This window comes from Nylanderia fulva, unplaced genomic scaffold (genome assembly GCF_048542155.1).
Source record: "Nylanderia fulva isolate GAGA-0341 unplaced genomic scaffold, ASM4854215v1 Scaffold14, whole genome shotgun sequence".
Lineage (NCBI taxonomy): Eukaryota > Metazoa > Arthropoda > Insecta > Hymenoptera > Formicidae > Nylanderia > Nylanderia fulva.
In genome coordinates, this window is record NW_028189622.1 from 6,033,727 (window position 1) to 6,058,007 (window position 24,281).

General features: G+C 38.4%; 1 protein-coding gene across 1 annotated transcript; it reads right to left on the reverse strand.

Annotated features, from left to right (window-relative positions):
* Positions 1 to 1,692: 1,692 nt before the first annotated feature.
* On the reverse strand, positions 1,693 to 24,281 carry LOC114929294 (uncharacterized). The gene is made up of 11 exons (XM_029300789.2): positions 24,169 to 24,281; positions 19,247 to 19,292; positions 18,998 to 19,165; positions 12,771 to 12,993; positions 7,564 to 7,647; positions 6,323 to 6,456; positions 5,863 to 5,999; positions 5,278 to 5,432; positions 3,763 to 4,004; positions 3,234 to 3,423; positions 1,693 to 2,855 (listed from the first exon to the last, which is right to left on the reverse strand). The coding sequence occupies exons 1-11, from the start codon at positions 24,279 to 24,281 to the stop codon at positions 2,659 to 2,661; spliced, it is 1,689 nt and encodes a 562-aa protein (XP_029156622.2). The 3' UTR covers positions 1,693 to 2,658.

The following is a 24,281-nucleotide window of genomic DNA, read 5'->3' on the forward strand; positions in this document are numbered from 1 at the left end:
TTAAAAATAATTAAAGCGGAAGCTGTTTTCGTATAATGTTCTTCTCTTGTCGGATAATTTCGAAAACCGGTCGTTCGGTGATTGGCGCGTTTTTCTTTCGTTATCAAGGGATCAAACGATAAATGACGGTCACGTTTCGGCTTGCGGATGAGATATTACGTAGAGTTTTCACTTTTCATCAAGGAGCATTCCATTTGCGACGATCGACCGGCATTTTGGTCAGATTCATCTCATAAGACGAATGGCGCTGTTTGAGAAACATGATTTGTTCCGTTTCGAGATCATTATGCCCCGAAACATTTCCAATTTCTCAAGATCAGCCAGGTAGATTTCTGCTTTCGTCACGCTGGTTTAGATTTTTTCGCGAATAATCGCATACATTATTAATATTATAATCGAAAAAAACACTTCTTTATTGGTTAAACGACAAATGATTTATAAATTTTTAAATTAATATGTTAGTTAAAAAATTTAATAAATAATATAAATTATAAAACAGATATACAAAATTCTTTGAATTAACTTTGAGATACAAGTTATAAGATCGTTTTTAATTAATTAGCTCATATTGTCATCATTATTAAAAGGGATAATATTTTTAAAAAATTTCTTGTATATGTGAAATTTATTTAGTGTTTTGTTTATAATGCACTTATATGAAATATACGAACGTCATAGATAGAACATGTTAGAGAGAACACAATCTTCTTCTATTATTTATTGGAAACCTTGATACACTCGAGCTTAATCATAAATATTATGAGTGTCACGATACAAGACTATATTTACAGATAATTAATCGTGTAGTTGAATCCTGATGCACTTGGCTTGACGCTCGAAAGACAGAAGGGAGAAACAAAGGGATCGGGATTAATGTGGAGCAATGAAAAGATGCTTTAAGATTAAATTGTACGAACGTGCGTGTAGAGGGGAACAACCAGGAGGGGAAGTTAATATTTTACCAGGTAGCGAAAAGATTGCGCGGCGAGATCAGCGAATTTCTGAATAAATATTAAAACGAGAGAATTCTCTGATGAGTTCTCTGAATTAGCTACGACTCTTTGGTTCGCCTCACTCATGTATATAGTTTCGGGGTAGTTTCGTAAAATATTATTTAATCCTCGCTGGCCGTACGCCCGATATGCAATTGCATATAATTTTATTGGTTTCTTTCTTTTCTTCGTATTATTTATCGAAACTTCGCATCTTCGATGTTATGTATATCGTGTGTATAAAGTATGAACTTTATGATATATTTTTCGTTTGTTATATAAAGATATTTAATTATAACTTAGCACATTATTCACGAACATTCAGGAACAATTTGGATCGGATAATTTAATTTTCGCTCCTATCAGATTAAATATAATGAGTATAATGGTGATGACATGAAATTGTTTGATTTTTAAGAATCATGAAATAGGCACTTTTCATGCAACAACATTATTTCTTAATTATATATTTCTCTGCATTTTATGCAGATACTGTGCTCATGTGAATTCTTATAAACATTATTATTATTGGTACATAAAATAGATCTTATTTCTTATTTATTTTAATTTCTTTTATAATTCTTTATTATATTTTTCATTAATGTTTGATTGATATTAATTTGATATTGTTTGTGTGCATATATATATATATATATATATATATATATATATTCATTTTACTAAGTTCTATTATAAAAAAATATATTTTTATGTTCTTTCATTCATTAATTCAGTCGTATTGAATGATCGAATTGTTAGCGAGATAATCAATTTCCACGTTCCTGAATATGGTGACTAATGCCACATAGATAGACATATAATTAGTAAATCTTATCAACGGCAATTAAGCGTCGTTACTTATGTTACGTTCGTCTTGATCTCAAAATGTGCCGTTTGTGAGATCGAGATAAGCAATAAAAAAAAAAAAAGACAGCAACATCGATCGTCAGTACACTGCATTAAATTATGAAATTTAACAATAGTGCGCGGTGATCGAACAATCGAATTCGTATTTCATTGATCGCACATTCGGCACCGAGATCGTGGCAATGTATCGACGATTTCTAAATTCTATTAATCGACGAGAGATAACTCGCTACGGATACTTCATTCGCGATACAAACATATCAATTGGATGAATATCGATTAACATTTCGATAAGTAAGATTGAAGCGAGAGTATAGCAGCTAATATTATTTATATAAAAAGCATTCGCGCATGAAGGATCGATGAGACCTATTATATATCCATAGGAGTCTGAATTATCAACGACTATCAATATATGTAAGGCACTTCGCACTATATCAATCCCACTCTTATCTTAAGAAGTTAATAAGTACACGAAACTCTTCTAAAATTTTTACAAATTTGCTATTCCTTTAATTTGTTTAACAAAATAATTTATTATTCGTTTTGTCCCCTAATTCAATTTTTATCGGCCAATATCGTCAGCTTATCAGTAGCTCAGTCATTTATATCAATAATTCTCTATCTTAACGACGCACAAAATATGCGTTTCTATTTTATCAACGGAGCATTCTCCTCTTGGCAACTCCGTGAGATGCGATAGAGAAGCGAGAGTATCGCGATCGATCGAAATGCGAGAATATCTCGATCGACCGAGATTTGAAAGAGAGACAGGCTTCTCCGCGCGCTAGCGCTGCTTCTAATTAATTCGGCCTTTATGCGTCATATAACTTATGCTGTCCGACAATAATTTTTCTCGCGCGTGTCGTCGCATTCGCGAGCACATCACGAGTATCGTGCCGGCCATGATACAAATGAATCCGCAACCGACTCCTATTATTGAACTGGCCACAGAAGATCTCAGACACACTCTGTCAGCCGTAGATTCGCTGAGCCCTATAAACAAAAAATATAGATTTAGAGAGTCAACTATAGTTTTACAAAATATATTGGATAGCAAATTTTTTATTTACAATCATGAATCTTTCTGTCTAAAGTGACAGAAAGAGGTTGTACTTTAATTGTAATTGGTAAAACAAATTTAACGTTTTATCTATTTTTTTACTAGAGCATTACATGTAATTTTATATAAGAGATTATGAAATTTCGTATTTGTGCGAGCTTGACTTAACAATCATAAAATCGGCTTCGCTATCATTATATATGACAGATGAGTAAAATATTTTTTTACCGAGTGAAATTATGATAAATGCACATGATTGAGCATAATTGTTATAACAGTATAGTCATCTTTGACATAAATAGTCGCTTTACCACTGCGAAAGGCGTTCGTAGAATTCTGGAACAGTTCCGTGTCCGCTTCGCCTTCCTGCAGGACACGAAGAGATTGGAAGAGATTCACGTTCTCTGACAAACTGGTTGCCGGTGTCGTTGGTCCACCGATCATTTCCTGTGTTGATCGTTTTACCACGTTCTTCGCGTTCCTCCAGTGACAAGGTTGACTCTGAAATATAGATAAAACGATCAAGTTAAGAACATGAAACTAGAAGTCGAAACTTCAATAGAGAATAAATACGTTCTAAATAGTACAAATAAAAATCTTTTAAAGTTTAGAATTCACGATTTTCTGTTTGAAGATCGTTTTTCAAAATTTTAATTTATCAATTTTATTGAAAAAAGTAAAAAATACGAGCCCGTAAAAATAAAACAAATTAAATAATATTTTTATATACGCGATATATATTGATAAATATAATAGTCAAAATAGTTTGAAAGTAAATAATTCCGGTGTGAAATAAGTGAGTTAAAATCGATTACGTTCTATACTGTAGTATCTAATTACCGGACATCTTCCGTGGCACATGCGAACATCGCATTCGATGTATAGGGCCGGCGATCCTGTGAACCTAAAGGTCTTCATGTAAGCGAAGACTTGCGTCTCGAATAAACCACTTTCCGACCAGGAACCTCGAAACCGGCTGATTAATTTGTCATCCACTGGACATCCGTATTGATCTATCAATTGAATTCTTTTGTTTCCGCCATTATGCGCGTAGCAATCGTTCACGACGATATCAAAACCGTCTGTAAGAAATTCATGACAATAATTATTTTATTGAATAGGGTTTGTCTATAAAAAACAATAATATATAGTAAATTGTGGTACGAAATTTAGCTATTCACATAAATTGAAGTCGGCGTCGATTTGAAAAGAGATGACGTTATCTTTAATAGAACGCGATGAGTGTAATTTGTTCTGAGAGAACCGTTCTTGGAGATTTATTATAATTAAGCAAAAAGTTACGCATATATGTGTGAAGGATTAGCTTGTGAAATATGTCGTTAATAATGAAACCAATTTGTCAAAGGCGGTAGGAAGAGGATACGACGACGTGACGTTTACCTTCTGACATAGATTCGCGTGACATAAGTGATGTAGACGTAAATACAGAAGACTGACTCGTTAAAGCACAGACATCTGTCGTTACGTCAAAGTGCGCACATTTTCGTATCCTCCTCTCTACATGCGTTTCCGCATCTTTCACAAATTACTGAGCTCGGTCTGCAGCCGCGACTGACAAAGTCTCCTGCCCCTCATCTTATACCGTTATCGTATGATACCTAGGCGGAATCGGGCGTCGTATGATTAGGCCGGGCAATAGGTAGAGAATAGATGGAGGCGAGAAGAAGAAAAGATACGCGAAAATACGTAGTAGTGCTGCGAGTGATTACAAGAGAGAGAGAATGCCTCGTGTCTTAATAATAAATATAAATTATTTTCTTGGAAATTCTCTTCCCTAAATTGTTAAATTTTGAATATTAGCACTTTCTCATATTTCAAGCGATCGTAAATTATATTTACGATTGAAATTACATTAGCTAATTTTTTGAAACAATCTCAGACGATAGTAAATTTATTTATGAGATCACAAGTGCGCTGCGAGTGATTTGCAAGAGAAAAAATGCCTCGTGTTTCAATGATAAATATAAATAATTTTTTGGGGGAAATTCTCTTCCCTAAATCGTTAAATGTTGATATTAGCACTTTCTTATATTTCAAGCGATCGTAAATTATATTTACGATTGAAATTACATTAACCAATTTTTTGAAACAATCTCGGACGATAGTAAATTTATTTATGAGATCACAAGTATAAAACGTGTGATTAAAAAAATTCTCGTATACAACGAGACTTTAATTAATAAGTTAGTTGACTTGGTCTGTCAGTTTTGTTCACATTTCTGAAACCTACGTTGGTTGTTGCTTATTTGAAGCAAGATCGCACCTCTCGAGTCTAATGGGTGCTTCAGCTTTAACGATTTACACGGCAGTTACGCGGTGCGTATAGAAGCTTACCGTATTTACTGCGCATGTAGATAATGAGAGTCAAGGGATCGCCGACGCGAACTGGTCCAGCCACTCTAGTTCCAGTGGTCCCGTAACCGTATCTGATTTCCATGTAGCACTCCGGAGGCTGCAGGGTGAAGACTACGGGATTTCCCGTGGCGACCCTGGAACAAGGTGGGTGCATAGAATGCACATCCGTTATCTCGTGAACAGTACGGCCTACTTCGCACCATCGGATAGCACAGATGTTAGACATTATCGTAGATATTACGTAAATGTTCTGCGCTGGCGCGAAACCTTCCGTCGATCTCACGTAATCGGTCGGTTTAGACGGTATCACGTCAATCTCTTCGTGCGCGCTTTATGGAAATGATCCGTATCTTTAATCGATGCATCGATGGATGCATCGGTCTTTCGTATATGTACGTTTCCGCGATATATTTGAAGTTTCATCTTACCAACATTTTTGTACAACCAACGTTCTTAATCGAAAATCGATTTCTTTTCATTTAAAATTCAAAATTTAATTTGTCAAATATTTCGCGATAAAAATAATATTTAGAATGAACAAATGGAATAAAAATCGACACTTACTCGACATCAAGAAAGGGAAATGTCACCGTTTTCCAAAAGTCGTAGCCGTACTCGCAAGTGACCTTAAAATGCTCGTCAAATTCCTCCTCTATCAATGGATTGTACTGTACCGTGACCGTGTTCCACATGAGATTTTTCTGCAAAAAACAAGATTGTGAGCACGCATATGTCGCGAACACAACGTATACGTGAGTCTTATTTCTCACGTAAACCCGCCGCTGTGTAATAGCCCACGTTCCCGTTCCCCACGTACGCGACATCTAATTTTCTCTGATTATCGAGATTAAAAATGAGCTCGCCACCTCGTGCGCGCTACCAAAGACCGGGTGGATTATTTTTCCCCGGCGAGTTGTTAATCATTATTACTCCTTGTCGGGGCCGGTGCTGACGTGAGATGCGCGTTAAAATAACGATCCGTCATCCCGGGCGATGCTCACTCGCGCTCGTTTGTTTTACATACCGTCGGATTCTTCCTGCTGTCCTGATGATGAGTGTTCTCGCCGAGGGTGCCGCATCGATTCAGCTGAATGTAGAACTCGTAGTAGTCGCGGCCCGTTCCGTTAACGTACATGCAATCGGGATCGTACGAGTAGCCTGCAATTAAAAGCGATTGTTCCCGATCATCTGGAATGCGGCTACCTAATGCGATATACACGCATGTACACATACGACGGGCATCTCGGGGATGTGTCCCTTATTTATATCAACCCGATGCTTCTTCGCGGCGCGAAGCATGACTGTGCGAATTCTCGTCGCGGAGCAAAGATAGGCGGATGTTGAGGATGCATTTTTCTTTTTGTGAACAAATGGACGACGAGGAAAGAAAGGAAGAGAGGAAATATGAAGTGCGGTCGTTAGCGCCTGTGATAGGAAGTCGGAGATTAGGGTAATCTGACATTTTAGTCATCTTGCTAGATTCAATCCGATTCGGTGTCTTAAGATTGCATAAAGATGCTTCGCTCATTACGGATCGAGAAAGAATATGGATTAATAACTCGTTGTATTGATTGTTCAGAAAATTGCAAGCTAACAGAATTAATATTAAACTAGGGAAAAATTCGAGATCTCGAGCGAGGAGCCCTCTTTTCTTCGTAACTCGCGAAGAAAGATCACTTTCGCGGCAGTTTTTTTTCCCCGATGTATTACGCGGTACGCGCTTCTTTCGAAATAACGGAAGTATCTCACCAGAACGGACAGATGGACTTACGACAGTGATGGAAAAATTCTGGCGCGCCCGATCGCTTTACGATAACTTCCACGATTATCTCGTTAGCGCAGACGTATACTCGTCTCAGTGTCTGCCGAGATAATTGCGGATGCCAGCGATGCAGTCAGTTATGCAGCCATATATTTTAGGAGCAGTATTATATCGAATGATGGAGAATCCGGTGCGAAGTACTCAGAATCGCCACTTTTTTTCACGCTACCCTACTTACGCTTAATTTACCTTGCAGTATTTACATTCTCGCGGCAGGTATATATAATTAATATTTAACTCTTAATTAATTATATCATTAAAATATACTAATTAATATTTACCTTTTCATTAATTATATCATAAATTTAAATTGTATATGTGTATGATTAGCGTGAGAATGTACTGTGCAATTACATTTGAAAAAAAAAAATGTAATACACACGGAGAGCTAAATGGAATTACAATTATAAATGATTACATAAATTTTACGATTATAATTTTACCTGCTGAATATAAGAGGCCGGCGAAAGATCCGTTGAATCCAATTCTGATTTTCATGTAGTCATCTTGACATTCCGCCTCGATATCTGCAAATATAATATGATTACAAATTTATTTAAATTTATTAATCTATGTACTCACACATATTTCTACATTTTATTGTATACATATTTAATACTGATTAATCTAAGAATTTGATTATGACCGCGATGCGAGTACAATATATCTCAGTATGTGCTCAGTATTCGCCAGAGTATTTCAACAAACTCTATCGGAAAAGGTAACCAAAGAAGACCTACATCAGGTACATTGTTGATCCATCAGCGCGATGAACTCTCTGTCTACATCTTCTTGTATTTACGAAACAGAGAAGGTCTAGGTGGAATCTCTGAATGTCGAAAGAGGAATGGGGAAAATTGCGTATCCGATTATACGAACTAGCGGAAAAAATTTACGCCTCACCTATCGCTCAATCTACATTCATAAGAATCGACTTTCACAAATATAGTAACTTAACATAAACAATTAAAAAAAGAATATATAGGCTATAATAATCTTATGTAAATTACATGATTAAAAATTTAAAACAATGATCATCATTGATTTGTAATAGGGAATTGATTATATTTAAAGAAACACAAGTGGCAATTCCCTCTAAGTTGTAAAAACAGCTCTCTCAAACGAGAAGAGTTTTCAGGAGAACGTTATCGTATCCAATCGAGTCCGGTTATTGCCACTTGAAGACGAGTCGGATGAGACGAGCAAATATCGGCGAAACACCTCGATTGATCGTCGTTTGTGGGAGTGAATGCAGTCGCGGCCGGAAGATCCTGTCGTCACTCGCGTGTCGAAACCGGGCGCGGAAAATCATAGATTCGCGGATAGAGGAACGAGTGGAAAACCGGTCGTCGATGACGAGTGAAAGTAAGTTGGTATAGGCGCTCTTCGTGTAAGAAGCCGTTTCCACTGCAACAACGTAACTCGCCGCCGCGGCTGCAAAGCGGAATGGAGATTGATGGAGGATGGAGATAGTTACAGTCGAGGTGTCTACCGATGATACAACCTTTTCATTCCGTGACCCACGCTCGTCCCACGCACATCCTCGCATGACACATTTGATTAGGCATATTTGTTATTAATTAGAAATACATCGACTGGATCGTAAAATTAATGAATCAGATTAATCTTCCAGGGTGTCTAGCGGTCAGGAAAATCTGGGCATTGTCAGAGAATTTTATAAATCTGGAATTGCCAGGGAAAAATCAGGAAATTTTCCATTTATCTGGATTTTTTACACATTATTCTACATTTGTCTCAAAATAAATATAAACTATTCTATTGACTCCCAGCACGCTCATTTTCTGTGTTGTTAAAAATCGATTCATCTACAGCGTGTTCGTTAATTTATATTTTCATCGTCGTGTTATTTTATTTCAATGTGTTTGATAGAGACAAAACTAAAAAATTTGATATAATATAAATAAAAATAATGATTATTTAAATAGTTTATAGTGACATGTTTGTTTCGATTATCGCACGTAATGCAGATTATATAATTGATTTAAATTTTTGTTTTAACTTCCGAACCTTTTCATTGTTGACAAAAATATCTTTTCATGCTTTAACATTTAATTGATTTATTATATAGATATATGCAAATTATTTTTTGGAAAAAATAATACTAAAAAATCAGGGAATTTTTTTCATTGAGTCTGCTGAATACCCTGTCTTTTTTAAAATCGAATGACAGGTAAAATTCTTATAGCGATTGAGGCTATCCGGATATTGTGTAAATTATTAATTTATTCAAAAATTATCGAGTTTGTCTCGATATTCGATTAGATAAATAATAAACTCGAAGATCAGTGGGAGCGCGCTCGCGCGATGAATCAAAATGAAATAAAAAAGGAAAAAATAATAATAAAACGGAGATAGAGATTCTCCAGAGATAGTTACACCGGAGGCACATGCCGATGATACAACCGTTCCGTTTCACCTTCTTCCTACGCCTCGCGTACGTGCGCGAGTGTGCCGAGCGCATTTTCGAGCGGCGCACGTACGTATACGCACGCTTATTAGAATTGCGGATACGTGCTTTGTGTTCATCGTCCGGCAAAACGTCAGTGGGCAGACAATGGGAAGAGTTGAGCAACGCCGATATTTGCTCGAACGTGCCGAGAGCGGTCACGGAGAGACGCGGAGGATATTGTCGGGTTCCTTTTAAGGTACCCCATGCTACGTTTGCACCATAAAAATCGAGGTCTTTTAAATTTATGAAAACACTATGCTTTATTTTTCAGCATTCAGTGTACATATTCTCTCAGACTCGACTACGTGATTTTTGACGTTCGGTCTTTCATTGGATTTCTCATCTTCAAAAAAATGTGTATTCGTTAATCTAAAAAATCAAACCGATCGCAATTTCGGATGCGCGGTGGAAAACGTGGATCTGAATAGGAGGAAGCGGGAGAAAAAGGAATAGCGAAATGGACCTCGAGGACGTATATACGAGAATCGAGCGTTACCGAGGAGGATACATTAAACCTAATGAGGCCTCTTTCGCGTAATTGACGATACCGCGGGTGGCCTCAAGTTCCCGCAGCGAGCAAGCGGCTCGACTTTACGACTTCATTGAACCAGCGAGATTTATACGCCGGGGCGTAACATTCATCATTGCCAATGGCAAGCTCGTCTAAATGTTTTAGGAAATTTGCCGTAGCAACGCGATCGTCGATCGTCCCGTCGTCTCGAAGGGTCCATCGATCTTTTTCGAAAATAGCACTCGGATGATTGTACGGTCGATTTTTCTTATGAAACATATGCCCGTCGAATGATTTATCAGGGTGAAGTAGAGCGAGGTAGATTTATGTCGAACACTTATAACTCAATCCTTTCTCGCTGCCTAAACTTTATGAAAGGATATATGTACATACACCACTGTCTTGCAATGAAAGAAAAAAGCGTGAATCTGCAATATCTCTTATATAAGTTTATGTAATAGGATTTACGTAATAGAATTTTGGAATCATAATTTTACGATGCTGATTTTAATTATATACATCGAGAGTTCAACGAATATAATAGATGATCGTATCTTCATCCCGTGGATAATATGTATCGGTGAAGCAAATTGGCGTATAATGATTCAGTTAAGAAACACGAAACGATTAATTGTCGATGGCAAAAATGTAATGAGTGGATGCTTCGTTCTGGTTGAATAAGCGTGGGGAGAATGATGCGTCGTTAAGGTATTTTTCTCACATTGCGATTTCCAATATGGTCGTATAATTTTCCGCAAAACGCAATTAAAAGAGATCCGCAAAGAGGGAGGCTTGATAGCGATACCATTCTCTCTATCCAGTAAGTATTATTTATTTGCATTATTACGGAAGACACGCTATAATTTTCTCTGGGAATATCAGGTAACGAGACCTGCTTGATTTCTCGCCGAAGACTGTATAAGTATTCAGATTTATTCGCAATAAACTTTTTTAAGTCCCAGAAAAAATATCGCATCGTGGAAAAGCGTAAGAAAAATGCGCGTTACTATATAGGAAATTCATTTTATTTTCACAGAACATTGTCCATATTCTTTTATAACGGAATACCACGTCGTGCGATTAATGTCTTGTTCCACTGGCATTAATTACGCGCGCGTTACACGAGATTAAGACCGAAGCATCAACCGATTTAACGAGACGTCATTGATTATGTTCTTCGCTATCGTAAGGTCGCTTCCGTCCGAGGCATCTAATCGATTGCATAAAATTTTCCTCGCAAAGTCACGAAATGAAACTCCGAGCGGCGAAAGTCGTAATCTTGTAAATTTGTTCTTTCTCTCCACAAACGCGATTTAATAACGTTTTTAGCGCAGTAAGATCGCAAGTTAATTATAAGCAGTAGAGAAAATCTTAAACACATTCGAGATGACGGTGAGATCATTCCGAGATTTTTCTCGCGGACTCTCTCGACGACATAACTTCACGTCATCGTGATCGGGAAGGTAAAAAAGTCGCGTAACGGCCGCTCATGAACATCATTTTCATCGCGACGCGTCGCAATCTTCTCGCCGGAAAAAGCCGGCGATGCCAGAAACGAGCCGTCGTCGATTAGGTACCGGCGCTATAACGTATACGCGTTCTATATCTGCTCGAGTTTCCACGAGGCAATCGCGATCCCGAGATGCGGATATAATGATGATCGCGCCGGGATGATGATGACGTTGCACCGCGGCGGGACGACGATGAGATGATCGGAGATGGGCATATCGGGAGGTCTATACCTTTACGTAGAGGAAGGTGGTGTACTCTCGATGTCAGGAGCGTCGTACGACTTTCCGACACCGTTTTAATTGCCTCCTCTCTAACGGTAGCCATCGCACTCTGAATTCTCGCGGCGCGCTGGCTATACTATAGGACGGACTCTCTATATCGTGGAACACGTTCGCGATTCTTCTAAATCGATCGAGCGAGACACCGCACCGGCGGGATAAGCGCTTATTTCGCCTTGCATCGCCTTGTTCGCGTCGAGTTTCGGCCTTCTTGCAACGGGCAACGGGCGGAAAAATAACGGATCGACATGCTAAAGCGACGACCATACTGGTCGGCCTTTCTCGAGAGGCACACTGACCCACCGGACCGGATATGTTTTGTCGGCGCTTTTGCATTCGAATATAGCGGACCCTTCCTTTCTCCACCTCTTCCGGACTGTGCCGGTCCATTCGTTCGAGCATTCTATTGCTCTAAATACGTTTCCCAAGAAATTCGTTCTACTTTGATGCGCGAGAAGGTAATAATGTAATCACGAATGAAATTGAATCGACAATCCACTATCGGGCAGAGATAGAGATTTCTGTTATTGGTTCTAGATTGACGTAATCAATACCCGTTCATATCATATTTCCGCTGAATTAGCGGTCTGTGATGCGAGCTGCCATTAAATCTATACTTTCAAAGCAGGAAATTTCTATTAGCTCGGAAGATTGTACAGCTTGAAGAGAGTAATTTCCTTTAGTATCTCCACCCCTAATTTCATATTTAGTTTACTTTACTGAAAAAGCGTGCAAACAGACCGTCGAGAGTATTAATTACGCCTGCGCAATTTATCGAGGATCGTTTATCTTAATGTTATCACATCGAGTTCGTCTATGAAAATAATCAAGAATAATTCATCGAGAAAATGAGGAAGACGTTTTTATTTATATACTTACGTTGCACTCGCGTCGTATTGGGTCTGTATCTTCGGTGTTCGCGATCCCAGGTCTCTGGGTGTCTCCTCCAGTCCTCATCACCGACTACATCTGTACCTCCTCCTCCTGCAGAGAGCCCTTGCAGACCTTGAAGAGTTTGAAGGGCTTGGAGATTCGGATTCGCGGGTCGAGTCTTTAACGATGGAATTGGCACATAAGCGCTGCCATCGCCAACATACACGACCTTTCGAGAAAATAAAAAAAACAGTACTTTAATATTTAAATACTAATAATATCACAAATGCATATTAGATAGTTGATATTTATGTGTCGTAAATGTAATGTGTTGGTTTTTTAATCATTCAATTAACCGTCAGAGTAATTCAAGAATTAATATCAGCGAGTTTATTAATATATTTATATATTAAATTGTTAAAATTTTGTGACTTTGTTCAAATTTGAAGCAAACATTTAAAATTTGCTCATGCTAAGCAATTACAAAAAAATGGCTACACATACTAACGTTATACGTGTTATAGATCGAATGATAAAATTGTGATCAAAATAAAAGTAAATTTTATTCAATACAAGAATATTGCAAGAACATTTATTTATCGAATTATATATTTCACGTAATATATTCATTTGAAATAAAAATCGAAAATGAGGATCTAAAAATTGTGTGATAAGTACATATATTAATAATTATGTTCATAAATATCATTATAGTAAAAAAAAAAAAAATATATATATATATATATATATTTTGTATTTAAAATTTTCTGAAGTATACAGGGTGGCCACTTTTGATGGGACACCCTGTATATAATTTGACTATCATTTTTGCCATTGAAAGCATAGATAAAACAAGGATTATAAAATCAAATAATGAAAGGTGTAATACATTAATCATTTAATAATAATAAAAGCATATCTTTCGGAATTTATATACGTTCGAAATTATATATTATACGTGCGACATAATACATATATATATGTTAAATATGTCGTAGCGGTAACGCAATTATTACATATATTTGTTTTTCGCGCGCTGTTGTTTACGTCATTACGTAGGTCGCAGGTCGCAAGGTCGCACTGTCATTTGCGCGGCGACACTCGAGCCGATAGGACACTGGAAGGTACTGATATGCTTAGATTTTAAATAATATAAAATATTCGAATAATGTAAAATATGTGTTTAAACAAACCATTGACGTGCAAATAATTTAGTTTTTACCGTCTGGTTTTACACATATTAATATACAAAGTTTGATACGAATGTATTTATATATACTATTAATCGCGTTGCAATGTAACCAAGGTTATTAGGTCAAGTGCGCGACGTGTAGTTTCATGGGATTTATACGTATACTCGAAATTGCAACACGATATTTTCTGATGATATATGTGTAATATATATTTATTTTCAATATAATAATAATAATTTAATTCTTGTTTATTACAGGTCACGACCAATGGCGCGAAATTATCCGTGTAATTTTCGAAATACCGGTTATAACTTTGTGTCGTGTTTCCGTCATAAAATAATAAAATGTGCGTCGCGATTAACATCGGGAGTGCAAAGTGTCGCGCGATTATCGTATTTTCCTAATTAATACGCGCGTGATAGTTAACCGTTTTCGCGAGTATATATATGTATATGTGAGTGTCGCGTGAAGAAGCTGCAAAAGAGACGACCAAGAGAGAAAAGAGGGTAACGACAGAGCACAACCGTGAGGTGAGAAAATTATAACCTACTTAATTTATTACTCATAAAATTAATCACCCGTTTATCTTCGCATGATTCGCTTTACATTATTCCGTGATACGATGCATATTACAAAGTCTTCTAGAAATTGTATTTTAAAATTTTTACAACAAACTATCTTTACAATAATTCTTTAATTAAATATTTTTCTTCAAAATTATTTTTTTTAATATTAATGTATTTGGACATTTTATTTTATATTAAATGTAATTATATATATATATATATTTTTACAGAACGCTGCGAATACTACAACTCTGCCGCTTCGCATCGTATCGGTAAGTGGTAAATTGTTTTTTTTTTATTAATCTCGACATAATGTTGAGAGAAGAGAGAGCAAGAAAGAGGATAAACAAAATTGCAAAAATTAGGTTAATATATACATACAAAATATTGATACAAGATACATCATATTTAAAAAGAACCAAGGGAAGAATGAAACCCGATAATTTGCATTGATGTTCAAGTATGATCATCATCGGCATAAAAAACATAGAAAACAATTTTGACGGGCTTGCATATAATCAAGCGAGATTTGATCGCAATTTTCACGCTAATAATCGGCCACCCGCGCTAAATTGCCGCTACTAACGATATTCATACGGGAGTTCGAAAAATGAACACGAGGAATCCGCTAACGAGTCGCAGGTAGTGATTTGCTGGTTCAAAGCCGTTAGTCCGCGGCAAAATATTCCCGCGTACCTACACACTTCCCGCTATGCAAAATCATCCCGTCGAGCGGGAGCCCTGACCTCTCCTACGTTAACGATCCGGTTTAACCCTCAACCCGTATGCGCGCGGATCCGCTACCGCGCGAGAGAAGCGGTGAGAAAGGGCGAGAAGCTGCGTCGAGGGTCGAGACCGCGACGAAGAGGAGAAATAGGAGAATCTCCGAAGAGGCGGAAAGGTACGCGCGCGAAGAAGCCGATGGACGAGGAAGTCCGAGGAACGGACGGCACGCGTGACTAACGCTTTACGAGCTCTCTCGGCAAAGCGTGGGTACCTCGAGGTCGTTCGTTCGCGTATACGGGTGCCGCGTGGAAGAAGAGGAGCAAGAAGCGACGAGGAACAAGGGAAGGATTGCGCTTCGAACCGCTTGTCAGCGAGGACGACGCGAGCCTGGCGGCTTACTCGAACGAATTGGCCGTGAAGAGAAGACGCGGACGAGCACGTGGTTATATAGTGATAGAAAAGGCGCGAAATGCGTAGAAAAAGTCGCGAACGCAACCTCCATATGCCGTGACGAAGAAAAAGCTCCGTTTCGTTCCGGCCGCCTCCTCGTTTCCCTCTTCCACATTTTTTTTTCTTCCCTCTTCCTGTTCTATCTTTTCTCTTTCCGCGAACTTGACATTTGATGCGATAGATTGCCACGGGGAAATTATACCCTTTCTATTCCAACGTGTTTTCGTGAAATTTTTCCAAGTCTCTCGGAATGAATCCCGATGCAATCACGCGCATTGACTTTTATTGATTAATCAGGAATTTGAGAAAATTACTTCGTAATTGCGCTTTGCGAGGGAGGTCGTTCTTTTAACGAGAAACTCTCGGTGTCCCCGCTATTGTACATTTCGCGAGAATCGACCGGCGCGGTGGTCTTTGCATCTTCCGTAGTCAATCTCATTGGAATGCATTACGGAGGAGATTACCTAATGCGAACGATAAGTACTGATTACCTTCGACTCTCGCTATGCTTAACCATTCGATACTTAACTGTACTAGACGGTAGGAAATGCAATAAACGCGAAATGTTCCTTTACTACGATGAGTGCGCAGTCGAATCGTTCTCATCGGGGCTTTCTTCGCACGACGACGTCTTCCTCTTCCAAGAACTTATCGGTTTCATCTCTCGATAAATCTATTTCCGAGAAATTTGTCGAAAATTATCAGAGCCAAATTGCTAGAGAAGCGATTCGAGGAAATATTAGTAAGCATCCGGCAGTGCGAATGCAATTCGACGCAGGATTTCTGTGCGTTTTATAGAGCAATAAGAACAATTCCTTTAATAATCGTCAACATCCGCGACATTAGCTCTCGTTTCTTCGAAGAAGAAATACATACTAAGTAACCGTTTAGGCTTTCACGTTTTCTTACGTCCCTAGAAGATGATGCCGACAGACGAGGTTTCTTTTAGAGTGAATGTTCATTTCTTTCGAGGACTTGGTTCGATCAAGTCACACCGAGATATGCACATTCACGCTATGATTAACGGTTGCGCGATTACAGTGTCGAAAGTCATTAGTCGAGTAAGATCGCTCGAGAATGGCTCAGATAACTCGGACGGCTTATCTCATTTCTAGAATACGAGATTGCGAGAGTGTGTTCAAATTATCTGTTGGCTCGAATTTTATGCGAAAAACAATTAATTACATACAATTATAAATATTTAATTTTCCAGTGTAGGCGCCGCGATATTATATATAAATTCCGAATTTTTTGCTATTTTTAATGATCAAATATAACAGAGTAAAAAAAAAATGTCCGCGGAAAATCATGATTTGCGATCGTCAGCTAATGATTTTCGCAGCTTCTGCAACAAGATTTATCTGTTAAATTTTACAGAAGATTTTTCATTTTATAATATAAGTAAGGATGATCAAATCTAAAATTAATATTTTTAGTTAATTTTTACATTAGAACAATGTTTATTTTACACAAAATTTATTTTAAAATATTTGAAGTTTTGCATTTACTTTGTGTTAAAATATTTATGTCCCCATTTAACATATCCATATTATGTTAAATTAACACCATATGTTAAATTAGCACAAAAAATTCTGTGGACCATTGAGGTGACATGTGATATCTGTTAAATTTGACACAAATTTTTCAACTGTGTATTCCTCGTAAAAGTGTAAAAAATAAATACGTTAAAAATCGAGGTAGAGAAAGAGGGAGAGAGTCACTAACAATAAAACGTACACACGCAGCTTCTGCGAAAATCATTAGCTTGTCTCTTTGCCTCGACGGGGCGATTTAGAATTTTGCGCCCTACAGCGCTCATTTCCCGATCGATCTATGCTTTCTCACTCGGAATGAACGGAAACGGCAGCACATAGATGAAACTGATCTTGTCTCCGGTTTCATAGCGGAACGCTCGTAAGCCGAGTAAACCGCTTCTGGAGTTCTCGCGCCGGTTAATGGGGCCTTTCGCCGCGGAGAGAATCACGCGGCGCAAGAAGCGATCCATCCGCTCGCAATTTGCGATATAACGAAGGTCGCGCACGGACGTGGCCGCGATACCCTTTCCTCTCTATTCTATTGGAAACTGGTTCACATTTTTTCGCGATCGGAATCGATTCCTCTCGCGAAACTAGTTTAAAAGCAATCCGGAGATCATCGATAAACGGCGATTAATCAAGGAGAAATGGCCTTTATATATCCTCCCTATGCAACCTTTTGCCCTTTGTTTAGAAAAGGTCATTTTGCCACGAGGAAAGATTGCCAGGGGTTATATAGCGAGCGCGCTCAATAATTGATTTTCGTTGCAAACGAATCTTTCACTTGGCTGATATACGAAGACAAGCAAGCCCGGGTAGGATTTTTCTGTCTGATCGAGGACGATCTCGAGGCGTCGTCTTTACTGCGGTCAACTGTCGGGATTCTCTCTCTCTCTCTTTCTCTTTGAATTTTATTTTCTTTATCCTCTTGAATATCATAGCGGATGCAGAACACCTGCAGGTTGCTTCTCGGCCTTGCGCGAAGCATTCGCTAACGAGGAATTACGCGAAACTAAACAGATGTGCGAGTATCATTCCACGTTTCCTTTTTTTCCCCACTCCCTTCGTTCGCTCTTTGATTTTTTTATTTTAATCTTCCTTCTTGAGAAAACCGTTTCTCCAATTAACTATAACTGGACAGATCGTACGGCAGGTGCGCGTACGTCTTTTCCTCTTCTCTCACTTTCTTATTTGTTTTCGCAATTTACTGGAAGTCAGAAATCTGTTGGGTCTGCAAAGGATCCCTGAGAACTTTTACTAGCTTTCGCTTTCGGTGATTTAATAATAACGTGTGTCAAGTAAAAGTGCGATATGTATTTTTGCCTTGGCGTAATTTTAAATTTCGCAATATAAATCATTTTTTTTAAAATCATGTAAAGTGTCTGAAAATTCTCTGTTATACTTTATACTCAATATTGCTTGCAATATATATATATATATATATATATATATATATTGCATTATATATTTTACTGATTTGATTAATGAAAATAAGATGTGTCATAAGAAATTTGCCCCCCATAATAGAATATTATATATATATATATATATATTCTATTATGGGGGGCAAATTTCTTATGACACATCTTATTTTCATTAATCAAATCAGTAAAACGAGAGAAAGAGACAAAGAGAAGGAGCGAAAAATAAGGATAACGGAACAAAGAAATAACTGATCGGAGAGAAACTTCTTGCGCAATGTCTACCATGAATTTCAATAAGTAAATGCGCAAGGCGAAACAAATTGGCGATGCGTGACTTACAGTATCGTGGTCGCTGGCCTCGTGAGTTAACGCTTCTCTGGTTTCGTTATGAGGGGAATCATCCTCATCGGGTCCCGATCCGCTACTCGCCCAATAATCCTCGGTCGCGTCGTCGATAACAGAATCTTCCGAGTTCCCGTCCACCTCCGTGTTTTCGTGATTGGTAGCCTTTGAGACAAAATCGTCCCGGATTAAAAAATGTACACCTGCTCGCGTATCATCGTACATACGCAATTGCGAGATACTTACCTGACACCTTGTCGTGACCACCGTCAGCATCCAAATGGCGATATATCTGTAACAATAGATTATAAAATTATGTAAAATGTAAAGGATTGATTTAAAAATATGGAAAGCACGAAATTTCCAAACTCGTGTTGCGAAATGTTGAAAAAAGAATATATATATTTAAAGACTCTCTCTCTTTTGCATAAAAAAATTTTCCAATTTATCTTAATTAAGAGATTATTCGAGAAATATAATTTAAAATATAAATGAAAAGTTATCAATACACTGGTATGGCGACCAAGGACGATCATGGAGGCCGTTACATAGAGAAAAGTGCTTCGTTACGACAGTAACGGAAATCTCCGCGAAACGATGAACGAGCGAGACAAGACAAGGAATGAAACGTGACTGGAAACGTGACTAAGAAGGTAAGAAAAAGGACGAGAGAGACTCTCTCGGATCTCGCACGCGGTATGGGAACCCCGAAATGACACGGATCGCAATGTACATTACGCATAATGTCGGTGTAATAAGAGTATACACATAATGTCGGTGTAATAAGAGTATCGCGGACCAGCCACGGTCTTCTTATTTCTAAGTCTTCTCTTCCTTCTTCGCGGCTTGTGCCACGATCTAGGATGTGACTCATCTCTCGTTGCTGCTGCAGCCTTCAGTGCGGCTTCGCCTTCTACCTTCTATTTCCACGTGAACCTCGAATGAGTTTCTTGCCTCCGCATTTACTTACCGTTTACGGACCTTTTAGGTCCATTCGCACGCTCGGTGACCCCACGTCGGAATAATTCGTATTTAGTTTTTATTAATTTTTTTACTAGAACGTCTAATTGGTGATAATTTTATATTTTCGATCGTTTCTAGTTCGGAGGGGTTCATTTATGGCTTAAAATACTAAGAATTTTTACGCAGAGATGCCTATGTGACGTATAAGCATTTTGCATTTTTGACAGATAAATTATTCTTTGTATTAAAATTATTGTTCAATTTTATTATATGTATAATAATCCTGCATTTAATAAGCCATTTTTTTTCTAACCACACAAAAGAGCTTAAATCAATATATAATTTAATTTTCGCCGTGATTAAATCCGTAAAATGTTTCCATGTCCCAGATTAAGGAATTAAGATTTCGTCGAAACGTTTCGTGCATACTGAGCAGCGAGAATTTAAACACGCAACACATGTCAAGTAAATCCTTCACGTCTAGACTCTTTTATAATTGTAGACTATATTGTTCTACTATTTTTAAGACAATAGAAATTATCTACTTTTATAATCACGGTCATGTTGCAACAATGATAATTGCTATGAGCAGTCAGTCGTCGTTATCAGTACAGCTTAATCGTCCTCTCTTTTGCGATTTTCCCGGGGTCGCGGGAATCAGCTGACCGTAGTTTTCCGAGACGTTATCGCTGGAAATTTTAAACGCGTATTACTTGCGTTATGAGGCGCTCGAGTGAACAAACGTCGTTTCATCTCAGCAGTTGAGCAGTCATTTGAAAAAAAAAAAAAAAAAACGAAATGCTTTTAGCATACTAGATGATGGAATCGTCTACATCAGGTCGCGGAGCCGGTGCATTTCGAGAGATAAAATAATAACATAGTCGAATCATGACGATACTGTGGCATAATTTACATCGTCTCTAGCCAAGGAAATAACAAAATTAATATAGATAAAATAAAAATTAATAGACGCGGTACACTGGTTAATAATTCCAATCTTATTATTAGCTACGCTCAAAATTAGCAAGCGTTGCTCGAAGAACCGTTAGTAAATATAATCTAACATCTAATTTAGAATATGTTTGTTATAAAATACTTTTTGCTACACGTGCATACTGATGTAATATCTATAAATCTTATTTAAGAGTAATCGTAATGCGCGCGATCCCATTATTTTCACATTATGGTAAAAGACCGAATTTAAGAAGAAATGAAAAGATATATACGTTTGCATCGCTCAAGCGATTAAACGATAATTATCACCGCGTAACGGTTTATATCGCCAATTCGTCTTCATCCGCAATATGTTAGACGATGACAAGGATGATACGTTGATAGTCGTTCTAGAGAATGTTGCACACATAAGATGATTATAAATACGACGTAGACATACAGGAATAAAGGAGAAATTTATCTTACCCTACGCGCAACGGAATTCGAGTCATCGCGATTACATCGGTTGTCAACTAGATGAGCGGATAATCATAATTACAATAATTAATTTATCGCTCTTGCTAAGGAGTGGGGAAAGGGCCAATTAACGTCAGGCAATGATCGCGACGACTTATTGCCATTTTGTCTTTCGCAACGTGACGGCATTTCTCGCGATTGCGGAAATTATCCGATTTCGCTCGCTGTTTCTCACACTTTACGAGTGTAATCGCTTAATGGAGGGTCGTCGTTTCGTGATTTACGAGACATTTCTGCGCCACGTGGAAAGCAGCTGCATACATAAATGTTCAGATGCTCGTGTAGCAGTTTTCGATTTAATTACCCACGTAAATTCATCTCGAACGCGAGAAAATTCCAACGGGAAATTGAAGATTAAGTCTTCTGCATATATAATTATCTGCATCATTACACGGATAAAATCAGATGCATTCGTTCGTTTCTTTGTCCCCTTAAAATCATTCAAAAATCTATACGAGTAATCTTCCGATTAATAAAAAGAAAAAATCATTTTTATTCAGCAAGCAAAAGAAAAAAAAAAGACACGATAGAGTGAATCATCTATAACACAATCTTCCCGAATCAATCATTCGCCGACGCGATTATATTCCGCGATACAGTTAAAGCGTGATTCGCGCCGGCGCAACATCGAAGGCACACCGCAACTTCTCATTCACAATGTTTGTGAGCTCGCGTTACAGAAACAATAATCAATAATCCCATCCCGCTGATACACATCGTTTCGCGGCGTGGCGTTTCCCACATCGCCCATCTGTTTGTCTCGTAGAGTGACGTGAAGAAGAATCGCGGAGAGGAAGATCGCGTCCCGTCCGCATATACGTACGTACAGGGATATCGCGTGCGGAATTAATTACCGTCGCCTCTCGCATTGGCATCGGATCGATAATTTCGCCAACGTCCCGCGGCGAGGCATTCGCGAGCCGCTTGATATAATTATTATTCGCCGTCGCGCAGTCGTCGGTAAATGGAACGGAAGGTGTTAGGCGTGGGATGCGCTCGACCAACGGATCGCGCTACGCGATGATGATGGCCGTTAATCACGTGGCGCCGTGCGGGATTCATAGATGCGAGAGGAGAGATAGAGCCGAGACTTCTTCTCTTCGGAGCGAAGCCGACGTGTGGGCGGCGCGGTTTACCGCTGTACCATATCGTAGATTACCGTATACATGCGCACGTACACAGACAAATACGCACATGTATATACCCGCAATTTATGCACTGTAAGGACGACGATTGGCCTGAACGATACCGACGCGTGCAATTAAACTGTCATCCGATTTTTGTCCCACGCGCGTTACGCAAAGTAATGTCAGTATCTATGAATGGCGTTTTGCCGCGAAAGACTTTTCCATCTTTCGGAGCCACTTTTTTGTCGGATAACTGATATAGAAATTTGCTTGACTTGGTGTATAATTAAATCGCGCATCCCTATTTTCTCGGTAGATATATATATATATCGCTTATTTATTTATAATAAACGAGTGCGAAAAATAGAATAAAATGTTTCTTCGATGAAACGTTCAATTAAAATCGATAAACATGATTCTTGAAAAACTAAAATATTTTAATAACAGAAATGTAACGGTAACAGAACATTATAACGCGATATCAAATAATATAATCAGGAAACGCAATTCATTTTATATGAATATGCGAGCAACGAGGCGTAAATCGCCCGTGGCACACAATTAAGATGCTTTGAAATTCTATTTTTTTTTATAAATTTCTTTTAATAGCGATCTTTCTCGATTAATGCGCTGAATGCGCTGGAATTATATATTCCGTTTTTCACTAAATGCAGTTAGAATTATTGCTGTGAACCCTCGAACGGTTCAACGTGTAACATGTGCATATAATGGGAGAAACAAAACTCTCTGGCGAACGTATGCGTTTGCAAATATTTATAGATTGCACGTGTTTGTGTTCCGCGTGAAAAAGCCAACGCGGTTTGCGCGCATCAATCATTCTCGCGCGAAGCACAATTTGCCTCACGTGCAATACGGTATCGCGAAATGAAGTCGACGATCGCCTCTGGTCTTGCGGATAAAACGGAAATACTTATAGATTTTCAAAAGATTATATCCCGCGCACGACCGATGTGTCGGCCGGCTCTCGGGCTGAGCCCATCAACGATTCAACCTCTGTGTTATTGCATCGAAAGGAAATAAAAGACGCACCACCACCGTATCATGAGATATCGCAATTTAAGCTCACTCCCTAAGTATATACGCGAGGCTGCAAGTCACGCGCGAACGAAACTCATGTATCAATCGAACCCAAGTCGAACAGAATCCATCATCCGACGAATTGATACCGATTATGACTTTCGACGAGTTTAATTTTTAATATCGAGGATTGCGTCTCTTATCGCACTTAATATACTATTGTTACGAATGTTTGAGAGACGCGATAAAAAAATTTACATTAAATTACGTGGGAAAACTCTAGGATGTCTCTAACAGCACGCACCCCAAAAGACGTTCAAAGAATATTCAGAAGACATTCAGAAGATGTTCGATGTCCTCTGGTTATCTTCTAAACATTTTTCAAATATGTTGCGTTGTTAAAGTTATGGTGTTTTTCGTTTGCCTAGCTTGCTTCTGGATTCTCATAAAGTCATCTTCTTCGCGTACTGAGTCTCGCATTCATTTAGTTGTCAATTGTCCGATAATATACCATAATTGCTGTCGGGTTGATATTTTTGCGGAGCCTTACTCGACGAAGTCGACACGCACTTTGCCGCTGTCGGTTCGGTCGGAGAATTATGTCGTTGGGAAGTGAAATGAACCGAGCACGAGATACCCGCGAGGATCTCCACCTGATTCTCCGCTACGTCGCATCGCCGCAT

Excerpts from the sequence above, each read along its gene's own strand:
- LOC114929294 (XM_029300789.2), bottom strand. The coding sequence starts at position 24,281 with ATGCGGCGATGCGACGTAGCGGAGAATCAGGTGGAGATCCTCGCGGGT. Across the intron at positions 19,166-19,246 it reads TGGTCACGACAAGGTGTCAG|GCTACCAATCACGAAAACAC; the intron begins GTAAGTATCTCG and ends TTTGTCTCAAAG. Across the intron at positions 2,856-3,233 it reads TACGAACGCCTTTCGCAGTG|GGCTCAGCGAATCTACGGCT; the intron begins GTAAAGCGACTA and ends TTTTGTTTATAG.